Source organism: Topomyia yanbarensis, unplaced genomic scaffold (genome assembly GCF_030247195.1).
Source record: "Topomyia yanbarensis strain Yona2022 unplaced genomic scaffold, ASM3024719v1 HiC_scaffold_309, whole genome shotgun sequence".
NCBI lineage: Eukaryota > Metazoa > Arthropoda > Insecta > Diptera > Culicidae > Topomyia > Topomyia yanbarensis.
Window position 1 is genome coordinate 486 of NW_026683502.1, and position 12,664 is coordinate 13,149.

Below are 12,664 nucleotides of genomic sequence, written 5' to 3' on the forward strand. Positions count from 1 at the left end.
TGAGCCGGACGTCAGGCTTCACCGGAATCGTCGGACCGACCTCAACACCTTACCGGGAAGCTCGTGAGTAAGCTGGAGCGTTGGGGCGCCAGTGGACGCTCAACAGCTACTCGATGGCCCGTTAAGTAGGCTAGATCTACCGCCGGGGACTTGACTAAGTAGACGAAGTGGGGAGCTAAATGGCTCACGAAAACGAACATCAGTATCGGGAGTAATCTACCGCCGGGGAATTCATGGTGGGGTAGATTCGCCGCCGTGGACTGCCCGACAGAATCGTGACGAAAAGGGTAGCTAATTGGCTCACAAAACAAACACCGGTACCGAGAGAAACTCCGTTGCCGGAGAACTCTTAGTCGGAGTAAGATAATATCCGAGTTGATCTCGATAAAGCAAGGAAGTGGGTATCTGCGTTGGGAGAAATTTCTCCATCGGCAAACCATCGGTCGGAGTAGGGTGACTTCACCGTTGGGGACTATCGAAATACATCGTGAAAAGGCCGGCGGCTGAATGACTCACGGAGCTAGGAGCTAAATGGCTCAAGGAATCAGCACCTAAACGGCTCCCGGGGACGAGAGCTAAACGGCGGCGTCATAGATGGAGACAAGAAGCAAGAGCAGAGTCGAGAGTTAAATCAAAGATCAAACGTCGAGCCATTTCAGGAACCAAGTGAGGCTCCGAGATAGAGCAGAAGAAAGAGGTGCTACGAAAGCATAACAAACCCCCCACGAAGTAATACCTTGACGTAGTTCCATGGAAAAGAATGGCGTAAAGAGTAAGGAATGTTTTAGTAGTTAGGCAAGAACGTGAGTCGTGAGTCCCACGCAGTGTCAATACAGTAAAGGCCAGGCTTTTGAAGCTTTTTAAACATCCAACGTTAAATGAAGCTGGAGTCGCATATGATCAAGTATGCTGAATTTCGTTGATCTAGCGCTCAACGTTACTGAATGTAATTCTTGTTCATAATCGCTGAGTTCGGAAAAATCCAGTCATAGCGCTGCGAATTCAGAAAAAAAATCAATTCGACTTTGCAACACGAGTTCCACTCATAACTACTTAATGTTGTATAATAATCTATGCTTAGCACTCTGAGAGGGAATTCGTTGATCTAGCAATAAATTTGATTTAATTTAGAAATATCCTGATTAAACACTAATTAATTGAAATTATTTCTCATCGACAACGCCACGTACCAACACCGAACCAAACCACAATCAAATGCTAGATTCGCTGACTCACTTAATCAACACCGCAATCAGCGAGAAGAGAAATCATCTTGCTGAGCTGTACGATAAATCAAATCTCATGGGGGAAAGGAGAAAGAAAAATACGCTTTTTGTTTTGACGCTTCGCACGGTACTAAAATCCATTAAAAACAACCCACGTTACTTCGTCCGTTCGCGAAGGTCTGTTTTGGAACCATGTAACAAAAATAAAGGGAGAAAATTAACGAGCTTCTTCATTGGAAGTAAATCTGATTTAAAGCATTGGGGGATACCCCCCACTCCATGGAAGGAAATATTTCAAATCCTATACTGAAATAATTGAGGGTTCCGGATCCGTTAGCAACTATATTCGACGATTGGTAGCACAAAATAATAAACTTTGCCGCGACTTACTTATCCCTGTTTCATTTTTATTTTCTCGCTCATTTCAGTCCCCACGGCGACCATCATTGGTGGTCCGGATTTACACGTCGACAAGGGCAGCACCATCAATTTGACCTGTGCCGTCAAGTACAGCCCGGAACCACCGGCATACATTTTCTGGTACCACCACGACGAGGTCATCAGTTACGACTCGAGCCGCGGTGGCGTGTCTGTTATTACCGAGAAGGGAGATGTTACCACATCCCACCTGCTAATCCAGAATGCTGACTTGGACGATTCCGGCAAATACAGCTGTTCGCCGTCCAATGCAGATGTGGCCAGCGTGCGGGTTCACGTGTTGAACGGTAAGTTTGTTTCGAGCCTTCCGTAAGCGATCCTGCACAGAGATTCTCTGTTTGCCAGCTCATCATTTTTGGATTTGCCACATGGCAACAAAAGCTGTCACACATCGAACTGACCGTCTCACGCTCTGTGCAGGATCAGTTCACCGTCTCGTTTACGGTTCATTGTGTATTTATTAACGCTCATATCAGTCCGGGCGGTTCTTTCAGGCGAACATCCAGAGGCAATGCAAACTGGAGCCGCTTCTCAGCTTGGCAAGCGGCAAGGTTTCCCATTTCTGCTGGTGATCTCCTTCGGAACCATACTCACCAGTTGGCTGCTTCTGATCCGATGGCAGATGAATGGTATTCGATTGGCAATTTCGCCCTGTTGGTCACGACGGTTCACAAGCGATGAGTGGAAATCCCCCAACAGCCATTTGTCTCGGCAGTTCGATGGTACACCGGTTCGACAACGAAAAAAACAATCCTCAACACAGCCATCGCCACCATTGATGGCGGCTAGTGCTGAGTTGAATGTCGAAAGCACCTATCCACCCAGTCGTCAGTGGAGTGGTAGATGATAGAACATCGCCATTGGAAGCTATAGTAACATTGCCGGAGAGCCTAGCCAGCAGACAGCCACCCACATAGCACCACCCCACCAGGAATCAACATCACCATCGATGTGGTATCCCTCGGAACGAAGAAGGCATCAAGACGAGTTGTAAAAAAATGTAGACAAAATTACACAAGCGTTGTGCAATCTGAGAAAATTCCTCTTCGCAAAACCGCATTTAGCAAAAAAAATGTGCAATCTCAGGATGACATTTTTATGCAAGTGTAAAGTGTTCCGTTCAGCATTAAGATGTGATGAAAATTTCCACCTTTTCTTCGACTAAAATTTATTTGAAAGTTAAATAGGTTCAAAATTTGTCGTAGATTGCATAAAAATGCTATTCCTGCTAGGCATGATAACCGCACACTAAACCGTACTTGATTACGCTGTGAAACACAGAAGAGGGAATACGAGAAAGAAAAATCTGTTTTCGTTTTTCATTGCCTTTTCCATCGGAAAAAAGAACCGAATGGAAATAAAATACATAGACGAAGTATGAAAGTAACAAATATCCGTAGGTATCATCCTCATTCCTCTGTTGGATTACTGACGGGGGGCGAGAGTAAAAAAGGATTGAACAAGTTTGTAAAAAGTGCATTCCAAAATGAAAGTTAAGAGAAAATAAGAGCAAAGGACATTTTTTTTATTCCGCAAATGTTTCGCTGATGAGTTTGCAACAAGGTCAGTGAAAGACTGCATCGTATAAACAATTTCATTCAGTTCTTTACGTTTGTTAGGTTTAATTACAGAAACGGTCCAGAGCTGAACAATTTCAGTGGTGTCAGCTGATAGTTGATATCCTCCTGCATTGAGCCTTTTCGGAGGAATATCAATTCAATAGTAACATTTCACTTACTGAACGATAGTGTACTAAATTATTCAAGCAAGAAAATTTAAAGATGATGATGGTGGATATAAGATAGAATGTCGGACCAAGGTTGGACTATCGTCGGACCAATATCGGGTAATGTTGGATCAATATCTGACTAATGTCATTCCAACGTAGGACCATACCGTCATAGGACTTGACGATGGGAAAACTATCCTTTTAAATGTGTTCGAGATCATGGTCGTATCCATCACAAAAAGTTTGTTTTCTAGACACAGGAGATCTCTTGTAAAATCATAAGTTTTTCGTGAAATTATTCACGAACACAAATTTGGATCTTCTAGGAACATTGCCACGAGTAGGAGTAGACCTTGTAGAATTTGAGACCAGAGATTTGCTTGAAATTCTCAGGGTTGTTTACTTGCTCGGTAACTTGCGTGCGGTACAGCATTCAGTTTTTTCGTGAAATCATAATCCGAGGTACTGGGATCAGCCTTGATTTTTTGAATGACCTGCAACCGGAGTTGACAGTAAACGGCTCCACTCCGACACTCGGGTTGCACTTTTCTCCTTCTGCATGAGAAATATCTCGGAACTACGTGACGAATTACTCTAAAATAAATAGCTATCATATTCGACCACTGGGAGCGCTGTTATCACCAAATTTAAGTTTCTCATTTTTAGCTCTTAGAACTAAATATTTTCAGGTCATCACGATGACACCATAGAGAAATTTTACAAACAAAACGGCTTGTATCGAATGCACCAAAGATCGATTGTCCTAGGTGCCTTTCTTGAGTGAAACTACATTTGAAATTTCATCTAAGATTGAGCCGACCCTATATGGAAAATTATCGGATTTCAACCAACTGACCAACAACTGGAAAACACAGCATGTTGTCGCATATCAACAGCTACTTGGACTTGTGCTAATTTTCCTCTTATTTCTTCTTTTGGTGTATTTCTGGAAATACCACCTCGAAAGGGGAAACTGGCCTCAAGGGATCAGCTGGAATTCTCTTAACATCTTGATCTGTATTTCATGAAACGAGGAATTTACTTCAATCAATGAAAGCCAAAGGATCAATTTGAAGGTTACCTCGGCCTAGTAGACCATCTGAAAATTTTAATAAAAAGTCTACTGACTGACGGCATTTGTTTAGATAAATGGTAGCTGGTATTCGCGTATCTTCTCAGTTTGGCAAAAAACAGCAATCATGCAAATAAATATTGTTATACGCTGTTGTCGAAAATTCGGCATATATATTAGACCGGCAACTTTTTTCATTTTTTCGGAACACTGCTAAATGAAGTTGTAATTAGCTCTACAAACCATATGCAAAATATGGGTATTTTTCTGTACCTCTGGTTCATTCACAAGAGTTTAAATGTTTCTATGGTGAAATATATGGAAAATCGGAAATAAAAAATCAAAATATAATATAAATTCCCAAAGCTATTCTGCATACCTAAAATTTTCATATAGTGTAAAATTGTTAACCCTAGAACGTTGTACTAGGGTACAAATGTACCTCACGCCTTCTTTGGAGCCGTGTGAAGAGGAGAATTCGGCATTTACCGACCTGGGACCTTAACCATAATTCAGGAAGCAGGAGTCAAAGTTGGCGTGGGGTACATTTGTACCCTAGTGTACGGTTGACGTTAGTGTTTCGTCAGATTTCGTGCTGTCGGTGGAAATGTGACTCGTGACAGTACCAGTTTAAATACTGGTTGTTTTATTACGTAAGTAACAATTAGTATTATGTAATCGTTTTTAATCATTTATTCAATAAATTTAAATTAATTTTGAAGTAGTAAAATTTATTAAATTCATTCTCAGTTACGCAGTTTTTTTTCTCTTTTATAGTTTATTAAAATAATACCTCGCAAGTATAATTTGCGCGCTGTAACTGCTATAACAGTAACGTAGCGTGTAACCAATGTATTGCATTTCAGAAATATTTTTTTCATTTCAATTTCCATCCATTTCGTGGTATTTTCCAAAACCCTATTTTTCAGCATTCACTCTTCCAAATAACTGTACTTTTTCGAAAACATCGAAATTCCATTTTATACTGTTTCTAGACCATTCTTTCAACTTTTAGAATCGTTTGATGTTTTTCAAATCAGTTGAAAATTCGCAAAGTTATGGTAATTTTTGTGTAAAATGTCACATCCAGGATTCTTTCACTTTTTTGTTATTTAAACCAAATTATGTATCATTGATTCCACAAATTCCGTACTTTCACTTACACAACTGTTTTCGCAATTAAAAAACGAAGAAAATTTTTGAAAATGTCCTATTCTAAATTTGTGCGAGAAACTGAGGATAACATTATATCAGAATATCTTTTCAACCTAAAGTCAGATCTACTTGCTGTCTTCTGCAATGTTGAACCCTTCATCGTCAGCTATACATCTAGAGGATTTTTAGGAACCATACGATAATGTTGGCATTTTTTACTGAATTTGTTAATTCCATTACCGATATTTCATATATTTTTACATTCACATATTTTTACATGCAAACTTAAATATTTGAAATGGAGCTTCTGCAGCTAATTACCGTTCAATTGAGTGCTGTTTCGAAAAAAAAGTCAATTTTCGTGCCGCTCTAAAGTATATGTTGTGACGTTGAGCGTAAACCAGTGCATGCTAATGAATCGAATCAATTTTCATCCACTTTAGCGATTATTTCACGGCCCCTTTGTGGAATAGAAACTTCCACAATTATAATAAGATTGCTAAATCATGCAATTTTCAAAACCCTACTTGATGCTGGCGCTGATGATGATGATGATAATGATAACTCAGGTTGTTATCCATTTGGTCACTTTAAAAGTTTAAAATTCAAAATTTAAACCTAAAAATTTTCCCCTGGACACTCTGGTGACAATTGAGGCATGAAACAGAAAACTATTCATGCAATCGGTGAAAGCAAATTGAAAACTCATTGAGATCGTGAAATTTCTTGTAGTATACAGCAAAGTATGATCAGCCAAATAAATAAAAAAAATAAAATCAGAACAAGATTTTGAATTTCTTCTTTAACATTTACAACTTAAAATCAAATTAAGATTTCATAAGATACACACCAAAAAAATCTGAATTTTATCGTTAACGTAATTGCAAACATGCCACAATTCAACAAACCGTAATTTACGAAATGACAGAACATTACCGTGTTCCATTTAATTTTACATGAAACATATACTTTACATGCGCAATGACTTAAAATTACACTTTCTACCATTCAGAACAAACGCTGTATGTGGAGTAAAATTACATGATTTACGAAATTAAACGTCATGTAAAATTAAAATCAAACGTAAAACTAAGTCATTTTTGATGCTCGTATATGTCATGGTCAGGAGACGTAAATTTACACTATTTTTTCTAGGTGTGTACCATTAAAATGTTATGTCGTCTTTCTGTAATTCCAATGTTAGATTTTAATCGGGAAGCAGCACGCTTATACAGGGTGTTTGGTTCATGGTTAAGAATCTCTCGGGGGGTAATAGACTGCCATATTTGAAGAAAAAAATTGTTCTACACATACCATCAACCGTTACAGAGTTATTGAACTTTTTGTGTAAAAACTTATTTGTCTTAAAATACCTCTAACTTTAAAAGTATACTTTGTATTTTAAATGTTTCAGTTCCATTCGAAAGGTGAAAAAATTTACTAATGAATGGTGTTCTCATATCTTTTAAGTAATTTGTTTTAATTACCTTTTAGCTGTAAAGTAGTTAAAAGTTAGTGTTTTTGAGGAGGTTTTTGCTAATTTTCTCGAAATAATGAAGTATTATTATAGCAATATCCATTATCCAAAAGTTGGGTTTTAGGACGATTCATAATTTGTTCTTGGACGTCATATTTCTATCTCTTCTCATTTCTTTGTAATTTCATTACTATACTTTTCCTGTAACCGACTTGCAAGTGCTTAAAAGAATCTAATCTGAAAAATATGCTTTATATCGTTATTTACAAGATTTCATTGGAAAGCTGAGAAAATGTCCTATCAGTGTACAAATATCATTTAGTTAAGTGTACTAAATGATTTTTTACTAACGAAATAACTCAAAATATGTGTTTTTTGGAGTTTTTTTAATTATTCTAATTATTAATGAAATTGTTTAATTTTCAATAAATTACTTTGAAAAGACTACTTAAACTCATTAGCTGAAACATGTGAGGGCGTCACTCAATTCGAAATTTTCTCACCTTTCGAATGGAACTGAAACATTTAAATTACAAAGTATACTTTTAAAGTTAGAGGTATTTTAAGACAAATAAGTTTTTTTTACTAAAAGTTCAATAACTCTGTAACGGTTGAGATTTGATGGTATGTGTAGAACAATTTTTTTCTCCAAATATGTCAGTCTATCACCCCCCGAGAGATTCTTAACCATGAACCAAACACCCTGTATATTAACACTACTGAAAATATTTCCTAGCCGACTAACTGAAACAAAGTGTTAAGTGAACGAGCTAGTGTGCATTGTTTCAAGAACAAAATTATTGTAATAGTTTTCGAAATAGCGCTGCATCGACCCAACACCTCGGTCGTTGACTTCTAATTTGTTACTAAACGACTGAATCTTCGTGAGTTGGAGTGTTTTCTGACGGTGAAAGTGAAGCTTAGGTTTATGGAAGTCGACTATCTTCAGTATTCGACCAGTGGAATATTCCTCCTGCATTACCTACGCAATGCAGGAGGAATATTCCACTGGTTATACCAAGCCGAAACGTTTGTTTTGCAGACACCTAAAACACTTGATTAAAAGTTATAGCATTGTAAGCCAGGAGATCACGACCAATTGCTTTCTCATCCACCGCGCATCAATTTAAAACGGCAGCCCTAAGTTTGCGCCGCTAAAACAACAAAAATGATCCATAAAAAATTGAAAAACGATCCATAAAAAAGTTGTACATGTTCCATAAAACAAAACTGAAAATCCATAAAACAGTGTGAATGATCCATAAAAAGGAGTGATTTGATCCATAGATTATGTAAAATTGAACCATAAAATGGTCGCAAAAGAGCACTAAAATAGTAATAAAAGAGCAATTAAAATCAACCAATGCCCCATAAAAATATTGGAAATGTTCCATAAATTGATACATTTTGCGCCATAAATTATCTGACATTGATCCATAGAATATTAACAATGTACATTAAAACACGTCGATATGTTCCATTATATCGCCAAAAATGTTCCACGGTATTACAAAATGGAGCAATAAAATGTCAGAAAAAATTCCATAAATTTGATGAACATGTTGGCTAAAAAAATTTTCTTGGTCCATAGAAGATGTAACAATGAACATTAGAAATGATTCATATATCGAACCTTAAATTATGGTTCATGGATATTTACAAAAATTAAATTTAATGAATTCATGCGAAATTTTTGCTATTCGAACTAATAATAAAGTTTATTACATTTATTACAACAAACAATGCATACATTATAGTTAAACTTCAGCTTCCGTATCCCACTAGTCAGCTAACTGACATTAGCTAACGTGAAATCATTATGGCAACTCTTTAAACGTCAGGGTATTTATGATATAAGAGCGCTGAGAGTTATTAGACCACTGATACAGGTTGGCATGAAACGCAAATACTGTCTGAATAACTATCTGAAGCGAAAACGGAACTTTATACACGAACACTGACTAATGTGGCTACGCCACATCGCTTTCTAGTGCACTGTCCGACTTCGCTGCCGCTCAGTCGGCTTTTAACTAGCTATAACCCCTATGTTTAAGTAAACCGGGCAAACGAGAGGACCACAGGTTTGCTTGCAATTCCAGCTACGGGTTAATCAATGCCTCGTCCAACGGATCCTCAGCGGCTTTGCGCCGCTTCGGATCCTTGGCCTCGGATATGCGGCCAAGCCGCATCACACTAGCTCCCAGTATAAGCTCACTTGTTAAAACACCGTCACTGTTATGAGAATTATTAAGCACAACTTATTTTTTCAGTTTACCATAAAATTTCGCATGAATTCATTAAATTTATTTTTTCTAGTGCATAAGCACATATTAATGGATCGTTTTACATTTTCTTTTCTTATGGATCGTTTTGTAAATATCCATGAACCATAATTTAACGTTCGATATATGAATCATTTCTAATGTTCATTTTTTATCGTCTATGAACCAAGAAAAATTATTTAGCAAACATTTTCATCAAATTTATGGAACTTTTTCTGACATTTTATTGCTCCATTTTGTAATACCGTGGAACATTTTTGTCGATATTATGGAACATATCGACGTGTTTTAATGTACATTGTTAATATTCTATGGATCAATGTCAGTTAATTTATGGCGCAAAATGTATCATTTTATGGAACATTTCCAATCTTTTTATGGGGCATTGGTTGATTTTGATTGCTCTTTTATTACTATTTTAGTGCTCTTTTGTGACCATTTTATGGTTCAATTTTACATAATCTATGGATCAAATCACCCTTTTTTATGGATCATTCACACTGTTTTATGGATTTTCAGTTTTGTTTTATGGAACATGGACAACTTTTTTATGGATCGTTTTACAATTCTTTATGGATTATTTTAAATATTTTATATGCAAAAGTACATTTTCCCAATTTAAAACACAGTATTTAATAGCATTATATAACCCACAAACGGTTGCTAACTTTGTGGCAGCTGCTCAGTCCATAAAGTTGACTACAAACGCAGCATCAAGCATTCCAAATTCAGCAGCTAGCACTATTAATGAGTAGGTGACTAAAGGTGACCAGGGCCGGCGGAAAGCGTGGGTAGTATGGGTAGCACTACCCACTCGAAAATAACCGAGTGGGTAATTACCCACTCGAAATTTTGAACCATTTCAAAAAATTTACATGTGCAACGCATGTATCTCGCACTACACACATTTGAAAACATCGATGTACCACAATTCCTTTTCCATAAACGAACGTGACTTAATGTGAATGTAATGTAAGCGTGTGCATCGCGAAAAGGAAAAAAATCATTACTGATGGACCCCTCACCCTATGCTTTCTACCCACTCGGGCGTAAAGTGTTTCGCCGCCCCTGAAGGTGACTAAAAATATGTTCCTATCGCAAAAGAAGTGTAATCGAAAGCAGCGTGCTCGAGATCGGATGAGAATAATATTTGTATTCGCTTATTTATATTTTTAGTTACATATGGTAAATATTGTAAATGCTTGCGGTTCCGTCATTGAGTCATTGAGCCATGGTAAATAAACGAATTAAAAAAAATCGATTGCTGCGATTTGTCTCATTATTCGCCTCTCTCTAAATATTAACCGTGTTAGGAATTGGGGTTGCAAATTTGGCACTTCAAACATTATGAATGTTTTAAATCGTATATAAGGTGTGCCCCCTCTTTGTCAACCGATTGGAGCCGCATATGATGGCACTCATAAATTTTTACATAGTAGTATCTGTAACTTCTCTTCCAGCTTTCCTCTGCTTTTATTATATTTTCATTTCATTTTTAGCAACATCTGATGTTTTTAGCTGCTATGTAATGACCCAGTATTTTTCGATTTACTGAAGTGCTGGGCAGCTTTTGATATTGCAGTTTTTGGCCACAAAATTTATCTTGATAACTCTGTACAACTCTAGCACTGATTTTGCAGCACGAAACAATATCAAATCAGGTTAACCTGATTATTGAAATAACCGAAGTATCAGTCTTGTATGAGAAAGTTAATTGACATTTATGAAGACACTCTTTGTGGTAAGTTCCATATTTTAGCTCAAAATCCCGGTTGTAACTTGAATCTGGCTGCGTTTGCCGCAACTGCAGATTGCTTGCCAGACAAAAAAATCTGGCCAGTTACGAATTTTCGTTTCTTTGTATTTTTCGGCGAATTTGAATTCATCCCTGGCAGTAAATATAGGGCACTTCACATACCAAAAATAATGAAATTTAAACGACATGTAAATCAATACGAATGTAAACATATAAAGATTAAATCAGAACTTTGATTGAAAATTACGTTAAAATCAATTGGAGCATCAAACAGCATACAATTTGACACTTTCATTCGTGTAATATTACATGTCATTCATTTTACAGTAGTATTCGAGTAAAAATACATTGAAGTGCATTGGTTTTCCGAAACTGTAATTTTCAATCCACGTGAAAAATTATAATAAAATTCGTTGAAGAAAGCACGACAAGTCGTGTGTATTTGTGGTGGAACTTAATTTCACATTTATATTCATGCTCCAAATATGTGCATGAAAATACACTTAAAATTAAAATATATTTTTTCTGTATAGAAACCGTGGCATTCACTGCCGCGAGACGTTCCCAAGTTTGAGATGGGCAAATTTTTGATTCTTGCGATGTGCTGAATTATCTTACGATTCCTTGACCATTTTTTCTGGTTATATTAATTTATAGAAAGAAATCTCACCAGATTTACAACACTATGCAAAGAAATTCTAACAAATTAACAGAATGTGAACATTACACGTTGGACTGGAGCGGTAGACTTCTAAACTAGTAATGTTCGCTCATCTATTAAAGAAGATTGGCATCTATTGGTATATCATAGCATACGTAACAGGTTCTGTCGCATTTAAACTGTTATACATAGCTGAGTGTATTTTTTACAAAAACAGCCTTAAACGCATCATAAAGTATAAAGAATTTTTTGCTAACCTGGAAAAGAGAGTTCAAAGTGCGGAAAATCTCCCTTATTTTATTATTCCTTCTTCTTGGCCAAGAAACTCTTCAAACAACGCAATGTAACTAAGGAGGTCAAATTACTATTGTTAATTCTGTCAGCTATTGAGACTCAAATCCCCGTACCGGTTGTTGGCGTGGAGATACCAGGCGCGATTGTTGTTGAGTGAATATTTTTTGTTGTCAGATCCGTAGATATTGGTTCTATAGCCGGTTGTGGCATGGTATAACATAACGGAGTGCTGTTTATGGCTTTAGTAGGCAGATTTTTCTTAGCTGCTTTTGCACAAGGTTTTCCGTTGCACAGTTCTTTTTGCAGAATTTGCATATAGGAATCTGCTCTGAGGGCATGACATGTACAGTCTGATTAACTTCCTATTTTCGGTTGATCTCTAGCGGGAAAATATTGTTAACGTTGCCGCATTCATTGCTGTGCTGAATGTTGTTCCGCAAAGCGAATAACTGGGCTTGGTTAATGGTGAATATGGTGGCATTTGCAAGGTGTTAACTTCTGCCAGATTGAGTAATTGGTTCACTTTCCGAGTAGCTGATCTTACAAGACATTTCCAAAAAACAATAGCAGCACA

The 12,664-nt window shown here is 37.0% G+C and overlaps 1 protein-coding gene across 1 annotated transcript; it reads left to right on the forward strand.

The window, feature by feature from the left end:
• Positions 1-1,654: 1,654 nt before the first annotated feature.
• LOC131695233 (uncharacterized) lies at positions 1,655-8,048 on the forward strand (the record flags this gene model as incomplete). The annotated part of the gene is made up of 2 exons (XM_058983750.1): positions 1,655-1,951; positions 2,159-8,048. Coding segments are annotated over 2 exons (650 nt in total), but the record flags the coding sequence as incomplete, so codon positions are not given.
• Positions 8,049-12,664: the final 4,616 nt, after the last annotated feature.